The following is a 24,287-nucleotide window of genomic DNA, read 5'->3' on the forward strand; positions in this document are numbered from 1 at the left end:
CTGAGGTGTGGACTCTTTGAGGTGTGCCTTGTTCTCTGTCCTTGCGATCCTCACAGTGGTCTACTCCATCCCTCATCCTGCTTTCTTCCAAGCAGAGAGGGTGCCAAGTGATTTGAAGGCCAACTCGGCACTTGCTTGGGCAGGCCCTGTTGCAAACCAAAAACTTGCCCTCTTCCGCCTTCTCCTTCATCTAGCAGCAGACCCTGAAACTGTCTAGTCATACCTTCCGCCTGCCCCCAGTTCCGGCATTATGAGTAAAGATGTTGTGGCCAGGTGGACCTCTGGCCCCTCCCTCTCCCAATATCCAAGCTGCCTTAGCCCATTGTTTTAGGTCCCTTCAAAGGCAACAGGACAGGACACATGCTTATCTTGGGGCTTCACGTTGTGAACCTCAGGTAGCCGTGGGTCCAAATTTGTCCACTACCACTCATAAGGTATGCAACTTGGGACAAGTAACTTGGCCTTTCTAAGCCCACTTGCAAAGGAATTTTTTTAAGCTTAAAGTTCTACTGGGAGGGGAACCCTCATACCCAATGGCCTACAGCCCCGGAGTCAGACCCAGGAATTTCAGAACCAACAGTTCCAGAAACTCATTCTTGTCCTTTTTTCAGAGGACAAACTTGGAACGGTGGGCAGCAGCTGCCGGGAGCTCCCTGACCCCTGGGGTTGGATGGAGTGGGGAGATGGCTGGTACAAGACACGGAAGTCACGACCTGTCCTGGAGTTCATAGGGCAGGCCAGTAACTGGCCTGAAATTCACACAGCAAGTCAGTAATAGATGAAAACCTCTTGATTCAGAACAGATGCACAAGGACTTGGGCCTGGAAAGGATGTGGTGTTTATAAGGTCAGACGGCTCCTTTGTTCACCAGCATCCCAACTGCAATCGTCTCCCTGGGGCTGACTCGGAGCCTGGAGTCTGAGCCCACACACAGCATCCCAGCCTCCATCAGAAGCAAGTAGCAGTGTCCCCATTGTATTTATTTCCTGTGGCTACTGTAACGAATTACCACCAGTTCACGGTTTAAAACAACACTAATTTGTTCTTACAAAGAGAGGTCCGAAGCCCAAAATCAGTTCCACCTCGCTGAAGTCCAGGTGTTGGCAGGGCAGGTTCCGTCTGCAGGCTCTCAGGGAGAATCCACTTCCTTGCCTTTTTCAGCTTCTAAGTGGCCACCTGTATTCCTGGGCTCATGGTCCCTTCCTCCATCTTTGAACTGCATCCCTCCAACCTCTGCTTCCATCATCACAACACCTTTTCCTCTGCTGTGCCAGATCTCCCTCTGCCTTCCTCTTATAAGGACCCTTGTGATTACATCGGGTCCACCCAGATAATCCAGGATAACCTCCCCATCTAAATGCCTTAATCACATCTCCCTTTGCCATATAGGTAACACTCACACGCAAGAGGAATCTGGCTATCTTTGGGAGCCATTACTCAGCCAACCACACCCATTTTCTACATTGGGAACTAGGGTTCAGAAAGGTGAGATCACCTGCCCGTGACCGCACAGGAGTTGGAGTCTGACGCCAGGAGATCTGGGGCCTGACAAAGCCCTCTTGCAGCCAGATGAGGGTTATTCCCTGCAGCGGTACTAGGGCTGGAGAGGAGCATACAGAGTCCCCTTGGAGGGGCTGGGGCTTTGGGGGATACTGGCTGCTTTAGAGGTCAAGTGGAATCCAGGGCTCTGGCCTCAGGTGGTCTCCTTAAGCTAGGGAGGGGACAGGAGCAGCTAAGAGCCAGATCTGGTACAAGTCTGGGGAATCAACTGCCCCCAACCCACTTCTGGCAGACCCCTGGACACAGGGCTGGACAAAGCAGGACTTCTCAAAGTGTTCTTGCACCAGAGACAGACTGGGGATGAAGGAAATGGGCACTAGGGCTGGCAGCGGGGCTGTGTAGCAGACCATTTTTTGGCCCCCTCCCCTCCCCGCTCCCTCCATGGGTTTTTGCTTCTAACACCCACTGCCCTTGGCTCCTGGACCAGCTTGGTGTGCACAGATAGAGGGTGGGAAGTGATTGGGAATCCACTGCCTCTCCCCTCTACCCCAGACCTTGTCCAAAGACTGACAGCTTGAAAGCCCTGTCCCCTTTCCCTGAGTGGGGACAACTCTAGGCCAAGCTTACACTCCAGTGTCCCCCGTGGGGTCAGGCTGCCACTGTCCTCCCAGGACTTTGCCTGTAATCACATCCTGCTTGGCTTCCTCACCTTCCCTTCTGATTCCCCCATTGCTATACTGGACTCTCCGCCACACTTCCTTAATGAATCACCTGAACACACATCCTCATCTCAGAGTCAGTTTCTGGGACCCACCCTGAGATAGGCCACCTCTCTGTGTTTTAAAACATTCATGCACATTGTGCATTCTGCCTCATAACATAAATGTGCACTTAAAATATCACTATGTAAGTTTCAGGGGTACAGCGTTATAGTTTAACAACTATATATGCCTGTGCATTTTGATCTAAAAATATCTGTAAATCACCTTCAAGGAAGGTGTTCCAAAGATGTGGCTGTGGCTCCAGTGCCCCTGCGTACCTGCTGTGTGACCCAGATTGAGCCAAGGGGGGGCAGGGAAAATGTGATATTCTGGGTGCCTCCATCTGTCCTACCATCCCCTCTCCACGTCAAGCAATCAAAACACCAGCCACACAGGCAGGCCACATAGCACGCTGGGTCCTAATCTTGTTCAGATCTCTTTATTGAAAAATTAAAGTCATAAGCTCTGTATATAAATACACTGACGACGCTGGTCACCTGCAAGGCCTCTGGGATAGGCTAGGGGTGTGGTGGGAAGCTGGGGTTCTGGGGTCCCCAGGGGTGTGGGATGGAAATAAATAATAAATACCATGGAGGATGAGGAGCTAGGAGGAACGGGGGTGTGAATGGGGGGGTGCTCGATGCTTATTTGTGGCACTGAAGGTCCTGCAAGATGCTGCCCTGGCTGGGGGCTGTGTCTACGGATTCTCATGTCACTTCACTCCAGACAAAAGCTCGGGCATCTGGGGATGGGCCAGGTCCTAGCTGGCCGGAGTGCAGCAGGGCCTCCACCCAACCCAGAGTTCCAGGCCCTGGGAGGCCTCAGGTGAAGACATAAGCACTCTGCCCTTCCCCTTAGTTTCTTCCCTTCCTGAGGTTTCATGCTTATACTGAGTGCTTACTGTGTACTGGGCATTGCACCAGACCCCGACCTGACCTTCTGTTTGCCTTGCCCAGCTCTTTCTTCCCGGTTCTGGTCCAGTGGGCCAGGAAGGAGTGGAGGGATGTCTTCCTGCTACCCTGGCCATGCAGCCCCGGCCCCTGAAGGAGCTCAATAGTGCCAGGAGGGAGGAAGGACCAGGGCCAGGGGCTGGGCAGCGGTGGGAGGCCCCCGGGCGTTGGCCCCTAGAGCATCACATTGAACTCGGTGACCAGAAAGTCGACGTAGTCACGCTCCTTGCTCTTGAAGGCCTCCGCGATGATGCGCGCGGCCTCCCGGTGCTCCTTGCCCCGCAGCGTCACCCCGTTCACTTCCAGGATCACGTGGCCCACCTTGAGCTGCCCACAGTTGTGGGCTGAGCCGCCTCGCTGCAGGAGTGAGACACAGGGCACGAGCACATGGGGTGCCTGAGGGCTAGGCCAGCCTGGCCCTGACCACCCACCAGGGTAGGCCTGCCACTGCCAGCCACGCAGCCACAATCTGGTGTCCACTGCCCTGATTAGGAAAACTGAGGCTCAGCGAGAGCAAAGGTGGTATGAGCCTGGGTCTGCCCTTGGGTGCTGGGTCATCCCTGGGCATGGCAAACCCCTGGGCATGCTGAGAGGGGGACCTTCAGGGGTAGGGAGACGCGGTCAGGCAGGTCCCTGGGGACGTACCTGAATCGTGACGATCCTAGGCAGGGGCTGGCGGGTGTTGGCGCCGCCCTCGATGGCGATGCCCAGGGTGGCTGCACTTTTCTTCACGCGGACCAGGGTGGAGGTGGGCTCCAGGAGTCCGGGCTGCAGGTGTGAGAAAGGAAACCAGTGACAGGCCTCCTGGGTGGACGGGCCTGGCCTGGGGGCTGGACCAGCCACGACAGGCCTCTGGGTCAGCAGGGCGCAGACTCCAGCCCCGGGTCGGGAGCCTGCAGTGTGCTAGCACTAAGCGCAGCACTTGGTGTTCTCGGCTCTCTAATTCTGAGGCTCGGGAGGTTAAGGGGCTGGCCCAAGGCTGCCCGGGGGGTGACACCAGGACTTGAACGCAGGCCGACTGCCTCGCCACCACATCATGTCAGAACTGAGCTTAAAGATCCTTGAGGCCCACCTTGAGCACCTGGCTTGTCTGTGTCAGTGGCCAAGGGAGGGCCTTCAGACTGAAGACAGCGGTCTTTCCAGACACCCACACCCCTCCAGTGACGGGGGGCTCACTACCTCCCCTGTGGTTACTTGTCGAGTTGACCCCTGCTCAGGACCTCCTGTTCTTCACCTGGAGCCGGCCTCCCCCTCCCCCTTGGCACTCCCCGCTCCTCGCTCACCGGTTTGGCGGCCCCCTCGGTCGTCCTCTCGTTCCGAGGCGTCTCCTTGCTACTCCTGCCCTTGGCGGACACCACCTGTCTGCCTCGGCCTGGGGCGCTGGCTTCTGCCTCGCCGGCGTCCACGCCACTGTCCTCGCTCAGGGTCTGCCCGCTGTCCGAGAGCTGGGAGAGTGTGGAGGCTGCTGGGAGTGGGGACAGGAGGAGAGGCATGGTTTACAGCTGGGGCTGGTGAGGGCTTCCTGGAGGAGCTGAGCGGCAGGCTGGAAGGCTGGGGATTCTCTGGGCAGAGACTCCCTGCCACCCTCCCACCTCCTGAGACCTGCCCTTCCAACCGGGCCTGGCCCCAAGGCCACCACTTCCAGGACGTCTGCTTTGACTGCCCCTGGCGTAATGATTAAAACAGAGCTTAGGAGGCAAACCCAGCCCACAGATATGGGCTTTGTTTTGCTTTATTTTGTTTTGTTTTTTTTAACTCTCACAGTGTTGTCAATTTTTAACGAAGGACCAACACATTCGAATTAGGAGATTTCACACAAAAATCAAATTCCAAGCTTCTCGGGGAAAAAAAAGGAAGGTCTGCCATGCTTGGTCTGTGCCCCTGCTGACCTCACCTGGCCTGAGCTGAGTGATGGGCACACGCCCTCTGGTTTAACAGTCAAACCCAAACCCCTTCACTATGTGTGTAACGGCTTGGCTCCTGAGTTTGAGACACTCTGGAGTCTGGCAGGTGGGGTTTGAATCCTCTCCGACCAGCTGCGCAATCCTGGGCAAGTTACACAGCCTCTCTGAGCCTCCGTGTTCTTGTTCTAACCCAGGAGCAATGATGCCTATCCCATGGGGTTATCGTAAAGACTAACAGACATGATGTGTTGGGTGAAGCAGCCAAGAGAACAGGCTTATGCTAGATTGCCTGGCTCCACAATTACATTCCGTGTCTCAGTCTCTTCATCTGTAAAATGGGGATAATAACAGTCCAGCCTCACAGAGCTGTTGGGAGGATTAGATGAGTTACTAATATCGGCAAGGTCCCTAGAACAGTGTTCCTGGCACACAGAGAGTGCTGTACACCTGTTAGCTTTATTATCATGTGTGTCCGGCTCCGTGCCAGGTCTAGAGTGATCCATCTATGATAGCTCGGGTTTCTCTCACCACATCCTGCCTGCTCTTCCCTTAGCTGCCTTCCCTCAGTGAGCTACTGAATGCAGGGACCCCGCATTCTGCATCCTAGTCTGCCCGCTGCTTGCATACAGCAGGTGCTCAGTAAATGTCCCCTGACCCGGCTGGCCACCTTCCCTGGCCAAGGCTGCCCCACGCATCACCTTAGCCACAAGATGGCAGCAGAATCCAACAAAACGTAGCCAACTCACTAATAGGAGGCAGGGGGTCCTGGGCCTGCGGAGGGCTCAGACTTATGGAGTGGAAAGCCAGCTCTGCCATTCCTGCCACCTCCCCAGCTGGACAGCCTCTGGAAGCTCAGGGGATGCAGCCTCCGGCTGGCCTCCCAGGTGTCTGGAAGGTCGAGCCCACACTCTGACCCTGCAGCCCCAGGTCAGGAGACCTCCAGGAGTCCAGAGATTGCAATTTCAATGCCCACCTGTCCCCCAGCACCTGCTCTGTGCCGAGCACTGGGGGACAGAGATCACAGAAGCCACCCCTGCCCTGAACAGGCTCAGTCTTCTTGGGGAGACTTGTAGGTGAGTGCAGGATGACCAGGTCTGGGGCCCCTGGAGGAGGAGCCCGACCCTCACAGCCACCTGGCAGGACTGTCACTGTTATCTCCAGTCCCCGATGGGAAAGCATGGCAGCCTGTCCACAGTCACACAGCCAGTAACGGCAGAGCGGGGACTCACATTCCCGCCTCTGCCTCCAAAGCCCCTCAGTGCGGGCTTGGGCTCAGGACCCTGTTCCCTGGCCCCCCTGACCCTGAGGGGGCGGCTCACAGGGTGAGCATCTGGTCCCACCTTGGCTGTGTTGATGGGCAGGTCAACGTAGGGGGGACAGGGAGCCCCTAAGATGACACAGCAGCACCCTGAGCCCAGCCCGCCAGGGTCTGCGGTACTCACTGCGCGTCTGGGGCAGCGCCCTCACTTCGTTCACGTCGGGCTCGCTGTCTGGGCGGTGCACCTCCACCATGACAAAGTGCTGGTTCGTGCCCGTCTGGTCTGGGTGGCCGGAGGGGGAGGGTGGCAGAAGGCTGCCCCCCGCCAGCGGGGCCTCTGCAGGGGGGCTTTTCAGGTGCGGGGGTGACTGGACCCGCGGGAAGGGGCCAATGGGGTGCTGGTTGACCAGGGCCAGATGGGCGTCCAGCGGCCTCCTGGAGCCCGGGTTGGCCGCGGAGATGGAGGTGTAGATGGGGGAGGAGGGCGAGTCCTGTGCTGAGGAGGCCTCTGGGGCGGGGGAGGTGCCCGCCGGCGGGCTGCGGTTCTGCGGAGCAGAGAAGACGATGCCCGCGTGGGAAGACGCGGAGGAAGGCAGCTGGAGGTCCTCTCTGCCCGGCTTCCTCGTCTGGGTGATCAGGTGGTCGTGGCCTTGGGCCAAAGGTGATGGGGGAGGCAGTGGCTTGTAGCTAGGCAGTCCCTTGGAGGTGGACTTGACATCATCCTGCCAAAAGACCCAACAGGAGTAGGAGTCAGAGCCCATCGTGCCTGTTAGAGGGGCGACCTGAGCGCCCCAGTGCACCAGGCCCCGGCTGGAATTCCGTCCCCGCTCTAGCAGCTCTTGGCCACGCTGCTCTGAATAATGCAACACCCGAGTGGAAAACTTCTCCCTGCATCTCAGCAGCTGATAAGCATCGGGATCTTGGCAGGAGTCTCTGGGGATGGCATCATTACCTTTGGGAACTGAAGTTCTTGGCATTAGCCAGGGCTTGTCACAGGGCACGGGACTTAATTAGATGCAGGATGCAGAGATGGAAAACAAAAAAGGCCTTTCTTTGGCTTTTCTTTTTAAGGGATTATCATAGCTTCTGGAGACAGGAGCTGTGACAGGACTGATGGGAGAGAGTGGGTAGAAGGTGGACAGACATGGGCTGGGGTGCTGTGTGGCCCTGGGCAAGGCACAGCACCTCTCTGAGTGCACCTCTGGGCAACGGGGAAAACTGCACCTACCCAGCAGAGTCGCGGGGAGGTGAGGAGCAGTGCGTGTAATGCATTAGCAAGGGGCCTGTGAGCCGGCAGGTGCTTGGTGAGTGGCAGATCCTGTCATCACTATGCCCCCCTCCCTATGCCAGCATCCAACACTGGCACAGCTCTGATGGCCTTGCGGGCACTGTTCCAAAGTCTTTACTTAGTTTAATTAATTTACTCCTTGCCACAAACTTATGGGGTAAGTACACTATTATTACCCCCATTTTTACAGATGGGAAAACCGAGGTACAGAGAAGTTAAGAAACTTGCCCAAAGTCACACAGTCAGTGTCAGAGGGTGGGATTTGAACCCAGGCCGTCTGGCTCCAAAGCCCAGGCCATTCAAGAGTTATGTGGGTCATATCACAAGGCAACGCTACCCAGACTGCTGATGCGCGCGTGTGGGCATGAGGTCACGTTTAACTCCCTTTTCCAGCGCAATCACAGGGCCTCCTTGAGGAGCTCTCGCCACACACTTCACGCTTCAGTACTTGCTACGACAACATTCAGATAACATATCAAAAGTAACACCAACTCGGCAAATAGTCAAACAGCGAGACAGCCCTGCCTAAAATTCCCAGAACTAGCTGAGAGCTCACAGCTGAGGGCCTGTCTCCTCCCTGTGGCTCTCATCAGGGAGCCAGCCCCCAGGGTCTCAGGCAGACCCGGGAGGGCAAAACGCAATGAAAGGGGGCTTCCCTGGTGGCGCAGTGGTTGAGAGTCTGCCTGCCAATGCAGGGGACACGGGTTCGAGCCCTGCTCTGGGAAGATCCCACATGCCGCGGAGCAACTGGGCCCGTGAGCCACAACTACTGAGCCTGCGCGTCTGGAGCCTGTGCTCCGCAACAAGAGAGGCCGCGATAGTGAGAGGCCCGCGCACCGCGATGAAGAGTGGTCTCCGCTTGCCGCAACCAGAGAAAGCCCTCGCACAGAAACGAAGACCCAATACAGCAAAAATAAACAAATAAACTTGAAAAAAGAAAAAGGCCACGAGCAAAATTAAAAAAAAATATTAAAAAAACAAAACAAAAAACAACACAATGAAAGGGCCAGAGAGGGTCTTACCAGGGAAACGTCTGAGAGGGTGTTCATATTGCCCTGGACGGCCTCCCCAGTCTCCTCCAGGTCCAGAGTGTTCTAGAACAGAGAAGAAAGCCATGTGAGCAAATACAAACTGAGAGGGAAAAACCACTTTGCTCTCTAGGACACCAAGTCTACGTGCCCTGAGACACCTTTGTGCTGTGGTTTAAGTTTCTCCTGACCTGCCCCACTCCGTGGGAATTTACTTTACACATTAAAATTAATGTCGATTTTCATTTGGAAATCAATTTCAAGGATGTCAATTTCTTGGAGACTTTCCAGGCCTCTCCTGAACTACATGCCGATGCTGTGGGGTGGCTCTGGCCTTGACTGGGATTTCCTGTAGCTCAGCCCGTGCTCAACACTCTCAACGCCTCCAAAACCCAAGGGTTCCCTCTCCACTGCTCCTGCCAGGATCCCAGGGAGGTGTGAAAGTGGCAAGATGCAGATGAGAGGCGGATGGGGAAAGTCTCTCTCTTTTAATTTTAATGGTTTTGTGCTGTGGGGGAAGGGGGAGAGGGTTACGGTTTCAATGGAGCTTATTTTGCAAAGATGCTCATTTCTTCCTTCCTTTCCTACCTCACCGGAAGCCTAACGCTCCCTCAGGTGACACTGAGCTGCCATCTCCAGCCACCCCGGGGTGCCCAGCAGTGCTCCGCTCTAAGCTGGGCTCCTGAGGGCTCAGCAGAGCTACTTCTCTCCACCTCACCGGGCCCAGGATGGCAAGGAGCCTCCACGACCATCACCGGGCTCAACGCTCAACTCTCAAGTTCAGCGACTGATACTGAGCAGTCTCAGTGCTCCAGACTGAGGGCCTGGGGACACAGAGGAGGTGAGACACCACCCCTGCCTTCAATAGCTTAGAGAGAGTGGGGTGGACACAAATAAGCAAGGAGGAGATTGCACAGGGTGAGGAGACACAGGCATATAATGCAGCTTGGAGGGGTCATCCGGGAAGGCTTCCTGAGGGAGCGAGCACGGCTTAAAGCTGGGCAAAGGAAGGAATGATGGATGTTTCAGAGGGAGGGGTGTGCGTTAAGCAGGAAGGATAGAGGATGCTTGAGAATCTTCAGGTGGTTCCCCATGAGTCAAGAGCTTCTTAGACCTAAGCCTGAGGGCAGTGGGTCACCATGGAGATGTGGTCAGGTTTGCCTCCTAAGAAGATCCCCTTTGCTCACTTCCTCTCCAGCCACGCTAGAGCCATGCAGGCATGTCAGGGCCTTTACATTTTACACTGGCTGTTCCTTCTGTCTGGAACATGCTTCCCCGGGACTATCCACAAGGCGTGATCTGTTTGCTCACCTCCTTCAAGACCTTACTCAAATATCACCTCCTCAAAAAGGTCCACGCTGACAACCCCACCTAAAATCACAACCCCCACCCCTGCCCTGCTTTATTTTCCTCCTTTGCACTGATCACTATTCTTCACCCAGCAGCCAGGATGTAATCTTGAAAGGTAAATCAGACAGTGTCTCTCTCCAGCTCATAATCCCTCCAGGGTCTTTCCATTTTATGCAGAGGAAATTCCAAACTCTGCCTTCGCTGTGCCTGGTGACTGGGCCCTTTCTTGCTACTCTTCCAACAGGATGGGATGGTTCCTGCCTCAGGGCCTTTGCACTCACTGCTCTGCCTGCACTACACTCCTGGCTCACTCCCTCATTTTATTTAGTTCTGACCTTAGTGAGGCCTTCTCTGACCAGCCCTGTTTTCAAACAGCGTCCCTCTCCAACCCCCCCGTACCACCTCTGTCTAACCCTTGACCCTGCTTCGTTTTTCTGTATAAGATTTATCACCACCTGATCGGATACTATTGATTTGCTTATTGTCTCCCCACTAAGATGACTCCTCAAAGGCAGGACTTGTGACTACCTGGTCCCTACTCTATCCTCAGTGTTCAGGATAGTGGCTGCTTGGTAAATATTTACTAAGCAAATTAATTAATCCGCGAATGAATCGATGGGTGAATGAATTAACCGGTGACTCTGGCTGTCACAGGGAGGAGGCCCGAGCAGGCAAAGAATTGAGCAAGGTGGCTACGGTAGGTCACGGAGAGCAGTAATGGTGGCTTGAACGAGGGTGAAGGCAGCAGGTGGATGGGAGGAGCCCCCTGAGTCCATACCCCTAGGGCAGAGGCTGCCAAGTCACTCCACACTGACCCCCATCTCAAATGAGCCTCCTGAAGCCTTGAGCATTCTGGGTGGGCACAGGGCACGTGGTCAGCCATGGGAATCCACCAACCTACAAGATGCCCCGCCCTCCCGGCCCTGAGCCTTTCTCACCAGGGCTCCTCATCTGGTCCCGTGATGCCTCTGGGGCAACGCCAGGCCAGGACAACTGCCTTGTTTCATCAACAAAGCTGAGGCTTACGTGCAAACCTCAGCTTCCTGACCTCTCCCGCTCTCTCCAACACTGTCTCCTGCACACCACCTCACGGGAAGATGCCCTGACAGCTTCTGTGATGCAAGGATGGGGGGATCCTTGAGGAGGGGAGGGCTGCTCTTTCACACACTGATTAGTGGTTCTGGCTTTTCTGAGATTGCACCCAGCTCTGCCACTCACAGGTGAGTGACACTGGGCAAACCACTGAACTGCTCTGTGCCTCAGTTTCCTCATCTTTAACATGGGTAAACAGCAGTCCCTCCCTCATGGAGTTGATGCATTAACACCTGAAAAATGCTCAGAACAGAGTCTGGCACAATATAAGAGGGGAGGTTATCAGAAGCCTGGGATCTTGCAAATCTGCCCTAGGAACCAAATGGCTACACAACGTGCCCTGGCCCATGTGAGCACTTCGATGGAAAGAAACAGTAATCCTTTCATACACCCCCTCCTCCAAAACTGTAATGAGTCCAGTGTTCCCAGGAAACAGTCCAGCTGGGCAACACAGACCATCTAGGATGAAGGTGAATGGTGAGGCAGGTTACGGGCAGTGACTTCCCAAGACTCGGCAGTTACTGCCTTGGCCTCAGCAGGAGGCCCCAAGGGGGTCATAGACCTGGGAGGTGCCTACACCAAAGACAAGAGGGGCCTCCGTCACCTCAAATGTAGCTAGCCACTGCCACCTGCCCCCAAAATTCACCTTGTAGGCACCCTGGGGTCTTAGATGACAGTCCACGGTTGGATAGAAGACATGGGATTCTGTCCTGTTCTGGCACATCAGGAGCTTTGAATATTCATTTAGTTGATCAACAAGCATTTATCAGGCCGCCTTGACTTATGAGGAAAGCTCATGGGGGTAAAAGGTGAGCAGGCCACTGTGTCCCCAACACCCAGCAGAGGGCCAGGCATGATGGAGCTGCCCACAAACTCTTGTTCGGGATCACTGATGGGGCTGGCATTGTAATAGGGCCCATGGGAGGGGGCAAGGAAGGATCCTGATCCTGACAACACAAGCATGTTTTGCCGAGCGCTTCAGGGAGGGCGTGACTTTCTCTTAGAGAGAAGGACATCAGAGAAGTCCAAACTGTGGAGGGCCTACTGCATGCCAGACCCCTGCTGGATGTTTTCCTTACATGATCTCATTGATTCTCCCAACGACCCTGTAAGGCAGGCACTCTGACTGTCCCCACTCACATCTTTTACACTTAAGCTCAGAGAAGGCAGTGACTTGTCCAAGGCCACAGGGCCATTCTACAGCAGATCAGGTTTCTAACCCATGTCAGGGTGACCCCAAAGCCCATGCAACCTTACCCTGACCCCAGAATTGAATAGGGTCCTGATACTATAGGAACCAAAGGGCCCCAGGAGGACCCTCTCTGAAACGAGAGAGAACGCAGCCATCGCTGGCCCCTGGCCTCAGTCATTCCCTGCTGTTAGTGGCATCCTGGAGCCAAGATGGAAGGCAGGGGTGGAGAGGTGGGAGGGTGAGGGTGGATCAGGGACAGACATCCGGCCCTGGGAGGAAGGCCTGAAGTGGAGCAAGCGGCAGACGGGTTGGAGCCCAGCCCTGCCAGACTCCATCTGCTGAATCCAGACGCTCAGGAGCCCCGAGTCCCCGAGCCATGTTCCTTGTGCATCTGAAATAGCTGCAGACAGCAGGCTAAGAACCCGGGGGATGCGTCAGCAGAAACGCTTCTGGAACAGGCTTCGAGAGGAGGATCAAGGTCAGAGCTCACGAAGGAGCCCGTGCGTCCTGGCCTCCTCTCCACCCCCCTCAGCCCCAGCTGCTTGGGCTGCCCTCCTCCCACACCCACTGAGGCCAGAGACTAGCTAAGGGTTTAAACCTGGCGGCTCAATTAATCCTGCCAGGTGGGACCCTTCATCAATTCTACAGCCGAGGCGACTGAGGCTCAGAGAGGGGAGGCCACCTGCCCAAGGTCACACAGCAAGGACGGAGCAGGAAGCTGAACCCTATTCAAGGTGTGAGTCTGTCATCCAGACTACTTCCCATGAGAGCCAGGATGCCCTCAAGACCTGCTGCGGTTGCTCCCCCATCTCCTTCCTCCTCAAATCTGCGGCGGTTCAGAAAATCCCCTTCCTTGCAGGGAGAACTCCTTTTCATCTGAGTTTGCCCAGTGAGGGCTCAGATACCCCAGGGTCTGGTTTGACGGAACTGTGGGGAGAAAATGAAATCATAAGGGGCAATCACCTGTGCTTGCCTCTGCCAGATGGACTTGTGATCCTGGAAAGGGAGGCCCGTAAGGCTGTGCGTGGCCCGGGTGCCACCTCAGCAAAATGAGGCCCTCCCCTCCCCTGCCCTCTTTCTCTCCCTTCTCTCCCCTCCCCTCTCTCCAGCCCAGTTCCGGGGCTCCTCTGCCTCCACCCTCTCATTACAATGGGAGGGCTCTTTCATAAAGGTGCCATTTTCAGCTCTTTGTTCTTCTTGCTTCTTTACTCTGATGTCTGGACTACAGGCTCCCCCCACCTCCACCCCAAAATGCACCAGAGGCCTGAGGCTGGGAGTGCCCTCCCCTTTCTGTCAATGGGCAAACTGAGGCACAGAGTCACAAAGGCTTCTGGAAGGTCGGCAGTAGAGGCTGCTGAGAGGAAGAGGACAGCGGGAGAGAGAGAAACTAGAGAGGGAGGAGTGAGAATAAGAGGGAAAAAGAGAAGGGAGAAGACTGGGGAGAAAAGACCAAGAAGAGGAGAGCAAGGGGAGAAGGAGGAAGGGAACTTGAGAGAACAGCAAGAGGTGGTGACCTCGCCAGAGCTGGGGAAGGGGAGCTTGTCGCAGCCGGTAGAGCCAGAAAGTCCTGGTGTTCCTGGGGGGCAGGGGGCTGCCCAGAGTGAAGGGGACGGGTCTGGGGGTCCAAAAGGATCACGTGGCCAGACCCTGGGGTGATGGCCGTGCTAGTGGAGACAGATCATGCTGTCCCAGCCTCTCTGAGCCAGGGCTTGGGTGGAAGTCTGGAAGCTGGAGGGGAGGGCAGAGGAGAGGACAGCGAGAGAAACAATCCTCAACACAGAGGGCTGGAACCTGCACTCGCTGGCGAGGCTGAGGCCATGGGAACCGGCACTGGGCCTTTTAGCAGCTTGTCCACTCCTGCTACCATGTTTGGCCACCAAACCACAGAAGCAGAAAAGCCCCCGGGAAGATGGTGCACAAAGCCCTCCCGAGAGGCGGGTGTTACTGCCTCGTCCCAGCACAGCTCGTGCTTCCTTCTGCCTCCGTGCAGCTCCCTCCCAATGGTCTTAGGACAAGGACGTCATTCAGTGGACAGAGAGGGTGACCCAGAATCTCCAGGTCAGGGACGGAAGAGCCCTTAGGACAGGCATTGGAAAGCAGAGCTCCAGGAAGGAGTCAGAAGCCGGTGAACCTGGCTGGGGGAAAACCCTGCATCTTTCATTTTCATTAACCTCTAACCGAAATGTAGCATCTCCTTCCTTTACGAACGGAGGCAACACAGCCCAGCAGAATCAGCAGCGCCTGTGACACTGTCACAGATCTTTCGTATCACGTTGCAGAGGCTGCAAAGTCCCATTTATGCTCATATGGCCTGACAATTACAGCTGTTACCGACCTGCCGTCAGACCTTGTTACTGGGCGTGATGATAAAGAAGCACATGTTTTACCATTTGTTTCCATATTTGAAAAAGGTATTTCATCATCTGATTTGTTTCCTTTGTAATCCTGTGTGTTTTAAACATTTAAAACTGTTATCCTAAGAACGGGTCCCAGGGCTTTGCCAGCTTGCCAGAAGGATCCATGGCACAGAAAAGGTGAAGCCCCCCCCTCCACCCCTATGTCAGTGTTTAGTCCAGCTCTCCTAGGTTATAGCCGGGCAAACCCGGGCTCTGAGGGGAGCAGGGGCTGGTCATGTTCCAGCAGGCTCTGACCTCCATGGACGTGGTTCTTTTTGGTGGAAGCAGCTTCCAGCACTCGCAGTGCCCACACAGGGAGAATGCTCCTCAGAGCACTGGGAGGAATGGTCCTTATTTCAGACGCCGGCTGAGGCGAAGCTGCGGCCACCCTGAGGGTCACTAATGCCTCCGGTGAACCTATGGCTCTGTGCTCTCGCACCACCCTCCGACCCACTTATCAAAGTGTGAATTATGGAGATGATTTGATTCGAGGCTGCCGTCCTCACTGCCCTTGCTAAGCTTCGTGAGGGTGGGCGCTGTTGTCTCTTGTTCCCGGCTACCAGAGCCCCGCTCAGAGCCTGCATGCAGGAGGTGCTCAACGAATGCTTGCCACATAAATAAGGAGCGGCAGAATGACTGAGTAAATAGATGGGCTCCTTCCTGCTCCCCCTCTAGGGAAGAACTTGCCCAGAAGAAGACTCCTAAACTCACCCGGGTTGGACCAGAGGCAGATGCAGCAGGTGGGATGTGTACCTCTCATCATTTGCTCCCTGTTTCTGGAAAGAGCTGCCTTGACAGTCAGGGGTCTCTGCAGCTGGAGGCGTCTGAGACAGGCCTGAGCACCTCCGCCCTCCTTTGGCCCCGGATGAGGAGGAAGGCAAGGAGGCCATGGGGAGGAGGCTGACACTGCCAGGTGCTGACAGCCACGCCCTGCACCCCCTTCTCACCTTACTGCAGGTGAGACGGGCAATGGCCTTTAGAGGCAGGGTCCCCACCTCTAGCACCCTCTAGCAAGCCTGGGGAGCCCCTTTCCAGGTACATGAGAGGCCTAGAGTGCAAAACCTCTCAAATCCAGGAGGAAGAGGGCTGTGGGTAAGGCCAGGGCAACTTCCACTGCCACCCCGACCTCAATAGCATCTGCTCCATGGGTACAAGGCTGGCTTTGGCCTTTCAGCCCCTTTTCTTCTGCAGTGCCCTTTGCCAGCCTTTAGAGTATCAATAGAATCGGCTCCTATATAGTCCACACCTGTAAGTCCACCCCTACTCTCACTCAATCTCCATGACAACCTGTAGATGGCCGGTCTTATCAGCCCACTGTACAGATGCAGAAACAGAGGCTCCAAAAGCTTAAGTCGCCTGCCCAAGGTGAAACGGCTACTAGTTGGGAGAGCCAACCCTGGTGTGTGGGATTCCAGAGCTTGTGCACTTAAGGCCCTCTGCCACAGGCCTGCTCACACTAGATGAGGAATTCAAGAAATGTCGGGCAGGCCTTTCTTCTTTCACACAGCTCTCCTGGCCGACCTCTTTATGGGAGGGGAATGATACCGTTTGGAGGCAGCCAAAATTCCCAGGGCTGACTCTCTATTAGACAAATGGAAAATAAACACAATTTGTTGAAGGGGGAAGGCTGCATCTGATTTCCTTTGATCGACTGTGTCTGTTTGAGGGAAAATGGCTGCAGAATAAGCCACGTTTAACCTGGGATTGATAACCGTGCAGCACGATCCAGGGAATTTGGGTTAAATGGAAACCGGCTCCAACTGGGGCATCCGTCTGCGGCATGTGGGTCACGAGAGCCAGCCGCCTGCCCCCTTGCCCGTCTGAACGCCAGAGCAGAGGACATTTTCCTACGATGTGGGAGGTAACTGTTCAGGAGGCTGGAACGTTAGAAGATGATCCTGGGTGGCCAGGGAATGAGGTTTCATTTCGGTTTCTGCTTCACATTTCCTTGAACTCTGCTCTGTGCCAAGCCCTGGGCTGGCAGTGGGGACACAGACAGGAGAAAGATGAGGTCCCTGCCTGACCCCACCAGCTTTCCCTGTGTACTGGGGAAGACACTCAGGCAGAGGTTAAAGCAACATTGCGGGCGTTTTAATGGAGACGTGAAAAGCACGCGTGCTCCACGAGGGAAGGGATTTTGGCCATGAGCAAGAAATGTTTTTGGCTGTTGTCCATCCAGATTGTGGGGCACGTTTGTTACTCAGCATCCCTGCAGCAAAAGCTCACTAATACATGGTGGTGTTGCAGACCAGTGCCTGGCACTTAGCGGCAAATGAATTAATATTATTTTAAGCTCTCTCTCAGGAGGAATGATGCAGCCCTTGTTCAAATACACAGATAAGTGGTGGGAACACAGGGCTGCCATTCCTTGCCGTGCCTCCCCTGGAATATTTTCCAGAATCTCCTGACAAGAGGACTCTCAGAGTTGGAGGAGACTTGGGGGTCTGCCTGCATCGTACAGATGGGGAGACTGAGGCTGACAGTGAGCGAGGGGCTTTCCTGAGGGTGCACTGCGTGGTGGGGGCAGAGAGGAGGAAGGGTGTGGGCTCCTGACTCCCCGGATGGGCCTGGTGCCCTGCATTCCTGCATAGAGGGGCTTCCAGGAGGAGGTTTCTGTCCTTGGCTCCGCATGCAGGCAGCATGGGGTGTCCAGTCTGAGACCTACTGTGGGTGTGGAGGGAGGGTGTTCCCAGGAGAAACTGAGGCCAGGGCTGACCAGGCAGCAGGAAGAGCTGGCGCCTGCAGAGCCCGTCATCACGTCTCTTAGCAGCTCAGGCTGCACGACCTCCCCAGGCCCTTCCTGGGAATGAACCTGTTCTTGGTTCAAACCCATCCCTGTCTGTTCTCAACAATCAGCGGCATCCTGGTGAACTAAGTCAGATCATGTCAGCCCCTGCTCTAACCTGCCAACGGCTCCCATCTCACTCAGACACGAAGTCAACATCCTCAGCATATAATCCGCCACACTGCCCTTCCCCTTGCTTACTGCTCCAGCCTCATGGCTTCCGGACTTTGCTCAGACACTCCAGGCATGCTCCCACCTTAGGGCCTTTACATTCGCTGTTCCCTCTGCTGGAAACACTCTTCCCCAGCTGTGGGCAGGGCCTTCTTCCTCACCTATTTCAGATCTTATGCAGGTGTCACTTCCTGACCATGCCACCCCCTCCCCAAATCCCCTTTCCTGTTTCATTTTCTCCTTAGCGCTTTTTACCACTTAACATACTGTGCATTTCAGTTATTTATGTGGTTTAGTCTGTCATTCCTGCTCTACCCTAAATTCCGTAATGGAAAGAATTTCTTTGTTGTTCACCACTGTATTCCCAGCACCTAGAACTGGATATAGCACATAGCAATCACTCAATTGATATTTGGTAACAGAACAGAAGGAAGAGAAAGAGAGAGAGAGGATAGATAGATAGATAGATAGATAGATAGATAGATAGATGATAGATAGATAGATAATGCCTAGCAAGCATCTGGTGAGCTGCTTCAGGGAAGAATCACAACCAGACTGCAGTGTTAACAGCACCAGCTCAGAGGTAAGCAGGCCTGGGTTTGAATCTACATTCCACTGTTCACTAGCTGAGCAATCCTAAGCAAGTCACTTCTCTCTAAGCCTCAGTTTTCTTCTCTGTAAAATGGGGATCATAGCAGTACTTGCCACACCTAGTTACTGGGAGGGTCAAAGAAGATACAGTTGGAAAGCATTATCATAGTGTCATGGAGATGCTTGACAAATGCCAGCTACTATTATTATTAATAAAGGCCCAAATTATTAATATGGACCAGGCTCTATGCTGAGCACTAGGGATTCGATGGTAACTCCAGACACAGTTGTTGCCCTCAAGCAGCCCACAGTCAAGGCGGGTAACCAGCCAGTCTTGTACAAATTATTGGAATATAATGACACAAGAGCCATAACAGCAAGAAGCCCAAGGGGCTGAAGGAGCCAGAGGCTCAAAGTCACCCCCCTTGAGAGGATCAGGGAAGTCTGCTTGGAAGAGGTGGCATGTGAGCTAAGGGCTGAAGCACACACAGGAGCTAGCCAGGCCATGTGAAGTGAGAAGGAGAACACTCCAGACAGACAGATTGTGTGGCGTATGCGAAGGCCGAGAGGTCTCTCAACAGCTCCACAGCACAGAAATTATCATCCTCATTTTATAAAACTGAGTTCAGAGAGGTGAAACTACTTCTTGAGGTCACACAGCAAGGAAGTGGCAGAGCTGGGATTTGAACAGAGGGCATTCTCACTCCAGAGCCTGAAAAACCTGATGAACTGGCAAAGAGGAGAGACAGTGAGCACCAGGAAGAACCCCAGCTCCCCACCAGGGCCGGGTGCGGGTGTAAGGAGGTGGGGGGAAGGACCACAGCCCCCTGCCTCTGCCCCAGCTAAGGCACTCCCACAGCCCCACTCGGCAGGAAGGACGGTACCTCCATCAGGTCTATAAGCCACAGCAGCCGCTCCTGGGGAGGAAGGGTGGGCAAAAGGCAAAAAGAAAAATACATCAAATAAATATTAGGGATGGAATGGGCACAGCAAACCCCCTTCCCAAACACGCACACACACACACAAAGGCAAAATAAACAAAGGGATTCTCCAAGTCCCTTTTTTCTTTACTTGGGATGCTGTGGGCAAGAATAAAGAAGGGGTGAGGAAACCCCACTGCTACAATCAGCATGGCCTCTTTCTAACTGCCTCCTTGAAGGAAACCAGGGGTTCCTCACTGCTCTGCAGAAATAACACGTGTCCTTAAAAAGGGCCTTCAGGAGATGGTCATGTCCCCGGGGGCAATCCTGGGACTCTCTAGCAGTTGAGGCTAGGGTCATTATTCCCACTTGGCAGATGGGAAAACTGAGGCTAAGCAAAGGGAAGTGACTTGTCCAAGGTCACACCTGCAACTGAAAGGCAGAGCCCGAAGGAGGACCCTGTTCAGAAGCCTCGATCAGAGAAGACCCAGATTTCAGGGAGGCCCAGGCCCCGTGGTGGCAGAGAAGCTCAGCGTCTGCAAACTGGAGCCCTGGGCTGTGCATGTGGAGAGCACCCAGCGGGGATGAAGTTTGGAGGGGGAGTGGCAGACCCTCAGCCCAGTGCTTTCCAGAAGCCACCAAGTGCCTGCAAGGCCCCAGATACAGAGTGGTTTTTCCGGCCAGGCTGGGACAGTTCAGGAAGAACAGAGGTTTCCTCTGCCCTCGGGCTGTGGGCAGCATGTCTGGGACGTTACTCATCCTTTACTCCTCCCAACAAGCTGGGGAAAGCAGCACGGCTGCCCCAATGCCAGGAGGGAAACGGAGGCACTGCGGATCGAGGCAGCCTTTCCACATCGCCTCTCCTGCCTGTACGATGTTCTCTCAGCACCCACCCCTGAGGGCTCGCCCTGGTCTTGGTTAGTCCTGATCTGACATGCCCGTGCTATCCACCGGGTCTCAGACTCATGGTTATTCCCATTTCAGAAGCTGGGAGACCCCTTCCATCTGTCCCACAAACTCCCTGCTCAAAATCATCCCGTGGCCTTTCTGAAGTCTGCCTTTCCCAGGGTGCTCCAATCCATAGAGAGGGTCTCTCCGGCAGGGCAGGGTCAACTGCCACAGCTGGAGCTCAGATGGCCAGGGTCAGCGCTCCCCAGGTGCAGGAGAGACCCCCGGGCTGGGACAGGGTCATTGGAGGCCAGTGCTGAGCTGGGGCTGAGACCCCTGCCCAGAGCCCTTCCTGGGTATAATAGTTACCCTGACTCCTCTAAGTCCTGCCATCAGGGCCTCGGGCTGCCGTGGCCAGAGCCACCAAGGACCTCAGGTGATTTTACCCACAGGGAAATCAAGGCCCAGAGAGGGTGGGCTTAAACCTAAACCTCTTGCCTCCCAGGTTAGAACACACCCCATCCCACCCACTGTATTTCTCATCCCTGATTCTAAAGGGACCATCCCAGAATTATAGTCGGCAATCCTCCAAGTTTTAGAGCAGTGACTGATGGCTCCTGAAGCCCCATATGGACATTATCAAGCCCATCTCTGTGGAGCTGGACCCAGAGAGAAATAAACCCTCGGGCCAGGGCCCCCGCAGCCTGAAAGCAGCTCACACCCATGTGCCACATCAGAGCCAAACACGCAGCCCCAGGCAGGAGGCAGCCTTCTCCCCGCCCCAGAGGTGATCTGCTCAAGCCGAAGCGTGACATCGCCTCCACTGCAGCTGCGTCCAGAGCCAAGAGGAACATGTGGCAGCTTCCTGGTCACCCCAGGAAGGACGAGGACTCTTGGGGGATGAAGGTAACTTGGGATGGTAGGGATAGGAGGTAGAGGAGTAGAAGTTTCCCCAGAAACTCAGATCCCCAGAGCTAAAAAAAAAAAAAGCTATATTGGGAGCTGGAGTCCCCAAGGGAAAGGCACACATGCTCCAGAGCTGTCTCCTGGTGGCTGCAAGCTCATCTGTGCCCACTTACCACCTGTGTCTGCAGGTGGACATCACCGCACTCTCAGACCTCCTGCTCCCCCAACAGGACAACAAACACAGTCTAACAGAGATTCCACCCGTAAGAGCTCCCAGTTCAGTGTCTGGGAGTAACAGCGTTTAAGGAACTCGACTTTCCCACTCGCTTTCCACAGCAGAGAGGCGCCGAGTGACCGACAGACAGGAGAGGACAGGATGGAGCCGAGCCGGCTCTCCTGACCTCCAGCTCTGGTTCTTCCCACTGCACGGGCCTTAGTCACTGGCTGTTTCCCATGACGGATAATAAGGCATTTCCTCTGCACCTTCCTTGCAGAGGCCTCCCGGGGTTAATCTGCCTCTGAGCATGCTGGGGGCAGAGTCACACCATGAGATGGACCAGATGCTTCTCTAGGGGCTGGTGCGTCTGGGAGAAAGTCAGGCTGGGCTTTGGGGCTCCAGAGAATCAGGAGGGTGTGTCTCAGGGAAGAGTCCAATCACCACGACCACGACCACGAGTGCCCTGTGTGGTCTCTCGTGGGATCCTCGCATGGATTGGCATTATTTTTTCTATTTGTCTCATGACCTGTGTTTTTCACCTTTCTCCCGCAGCCTGCACCCTATCCCCCAGACTGTGAGCGCCTGAGGCAGGGCCACAGCTGCCTTGTTCACCGGTTGTGCCCTAGAGCCCATGCCTGGCATGCAGCAGGCACCCAACAATTAGGAGGTTTTCACAGGTGAAAAAACCGAGGCTCAGAAAGGCAAGGCACAGAGCTGGCAAGGGGTCGAATGCCAGCACAGGCTCCCAGTGCTGGGATTCGAACCTGGATGGGTCTCACTCCAAAGCCGTTATCTTAACTCCCCTGCTGGCCATCAAGCCAGGGACGGGGAAGGGGCAGCTCACCCTGGCTGAGCTGACAGTGGTGGAGGTGCCGTGGCTGCCCGTGGACGAGCCTGTGTCGCTGCAGGAGACCATGGAGCAGGTGTCCCCGGCCACAGGGCCGCGGGGCTGCCGTGCCTTCATCGACTCGATCTCCCGCCTCAGCACCAGGTGGTCGAAGCGGTCCAGGTCTTGGGGGGAGATGGTGCCTCTCACCTCAGAGAGGAGCAGGAACTGGGGGCAGGGAAAAGCCGGGCACTCAGCAGGGAGCTCCACCAGCAGGTGGGACGGCCCCCTGCCACCCCAAATGACCTGCATGCAAACTTGGCCACCGGCCTCCCCTCCTTCACCCTCGTGGCTCCCCACTGTCCTAGGAGAAAAGTCCAAGCACCTTCGCCTGGAGGCCGGGCCCAGCATCATCTGACCCCTGCTTCCATCTCACCTCTTCCTCCCTGGCATCTCAGCCTGCACATAAGGCCGCAAGTCCCTGAACAGGAAGCCCCTCGCTGTCCCTTCCCCCTCCTCTCCAAATTGCGTTTCCTCTGTTAAGTCTTCCCAAATGTAACCACTCCCAGTGGATTTAATCACTTCTTCCTCGGTGCAGCTTTTGAACCTCAAACAGACTTCCACTAGAGCGGGGTTCTCAAAGGGGGCAGCACGGCACAGTCACTTGGGGGGCTCGTAAAAATTACTGGTGGCCGGCTCCCATCCACAGATGCGTGCGGTCAGCCAGCCTGGGGTGGGGCTTGAGCATCGCTTTTTAAGAGCAATCCACACGATTCGAAATGTACACTCAGCATGGAAAGCCGCTGCGTTAGGGCCCTAATCACAAGGGACCTTAACTGACAGTTTCCCCAGGAGTCTGCGGGCTCCCCCGGGGCAGGGTCTGTCTCGGTCCCCAGCCTCCGCCTGGGGTTCAGTTTGGGCCTGACTCTTTGTGGGTTCTCAGGAAAGGAGTGGGGGACAGAGGGCGGCAGGGAAGGATGCGGAGACCCTGAGAGCTGAAGCCAGGCGCCCCCAGCCCCGCCTCGCGCGAGGACGCGCGGGTCACCTTGGCGTGGGTGTTGAGCAGCTCACACAGGGCCATGACGAGGGCCTCCACGGACACGCTGCCGCCGCGGTACTCCTGCAGGTAGTAGGCCATGGTGGCGCGCTCCCGTTCGTTCAGCAGGTGCCGCGCCTGCTCCTCCAGCAGCACCTGCGTCTGGTTCCCCAGGCTGCTCAGGGTCACCTGGGAGCCGGCCGGTCCCTTGTAAAACCCCAGCTGAAAAACAGCAAGACAGAGGCCTGGGAATTCGGAGCTGCTCTGGAGGCAAATGGCCAGGCCCAGCCAGCGACCCCCCTGCCGAGGAAGGGGGTGGGTCCCTCTGAGGTCTCGGCCCACATGGTAAAGCTGCAGATGTTACCGGTATGTTCCCAGAGCACGCGGCCTCCTGCAGTTGCAAAGCGCTTTCACGACTCATGTAGCACTTTTACGTATGTTATCTCATCAGAGCCTCGTGACCATGCAGAGTCAAGCAGTATGATTATTATGGTTCCCATTTTACTCTCTAGGTTGAAATATCTTTCTTGGTATGGGGATAATAGTACTTTTATTTCCAAAACATAGCTCAGATCTGCACCCACACACTCCACCCTTCAGAGGCACTGCCTCTGCCACCATCAGCTGTGTCTAAGACGCCATCCGGTCTCCCTCCTTGTCTTTTCTGCCTCTCTCTGTCACCTACACGGAGCTGCTGAGAGGACCTCGTGAAAACACAGATCTCCTCACCTTGCTCCCCTGTTTAAGCCCTTCAATGGCAACCTATCATTTTAGGTTAGCAGGCAAACCTCTTACACGGCCCACTAAGTCCTGGGTGATCTGGCTCTTCCACCAACAGGCCAAGTGTGGCACCTGCCTCAGGGCTCTGGCACATGCTGTGCCCTCTGCCTACATCATCCCCCTCCTGCTCCTGCCCAGACTTTGATCTCACTAACCTCCACTTCACGTTCAGTTTACGGCCCAGACACCGTGTCACTACCTCAGAGAGCCTTTGCCCTCTCCCTCTGGCCTCTCCCCCAATCTAAACTAGGTGTCTCTGTCATTCTCTCTCATCAGACGCAGCACCTTTCCTGGATGGCACTGAAAGTCTTTTGTGATTAGATACATGTGCAGTTTTGTTTTGTTTTTATGTGTGTCTCCTTCACTGGGGATAACCTCCACCAGGGTGGGGACCTGATCTGTTCCGTTCGTGCCGTTAACCCAGGTGTCCAGGGCGGTACCCAGAACC

The 24,287-nt window shown here is 55.3% G+C and overlaps 1 protein-coding gene across 4 annotated transcripts in view; it reads right to left on the reverse strand.

Annotated features, from left to right (window-relative positions):
- Window positions 1-2,684: 2,684 nt before the first annotated feature.
- The window catches only part of WHRN (whirlin), an 88,947-nt gene continuing 67,344 nt past the window's right edge, over window positions 2,685-24,287 (reverse strand). The window contains exons 6-13 of one of the 4 annotated variants that reach the window (XM_059925442.1): window positions 23,069-23,281; window positions 22,042-22,251; window positions 19,151-19,183; window positions 8,684-8,755; window positions 6,558-7,095; window positions 4,495-4,673; window positions 3,857-3,979; window positions 2,685-3,568 (exon numbers count right to left, since the gene is read on the reverse strand). In XM_059925442.1, the coding sequence (XP_059781425.1) occupies window positions 3,386-3,568; window positions 3,857-3,979; window positions 4,495-4,673; window positions 6,558-7,095; window positions 8,684-8,755; window positions 19,151-19,183; window positions 22,042-22,251; window positions 23,069-23,281 (1,551 nt within the window). In that variant the 3' untranslated portion in view covers window positions 2,685-3,385. Of the gene's footprint in view, window positions 3,569-3,856; window positions 3,980-4,494; window positions 4,677-6,557; window positions 7,096-8,683; window positions 8,756-19,150; window positions 19,184-22,041; window positions 22,252-23,068; window positions 23,282-24,287 lie in introns of all 4 variants that reach the window. The other 3 variants (XM_059925440.1, XM_059925444.1, XM_059925443.1) reach the window with 3 other exon arrangements.

This window comes from Balaenoptera ricei, chromosome 6 (assembly GCF_028023285.1).
Source record: "Balaenoptera ricei isolate mBalRic1 chromosome 6, mBalRic1.hap2, whole genome shotgun sequence".
NCBI lineage: Eukaryota > Metazoa > Chordata > Mammalia > Artiodactyla > Balaenopteridae > Balaenoptera > Balaenoptera ricei.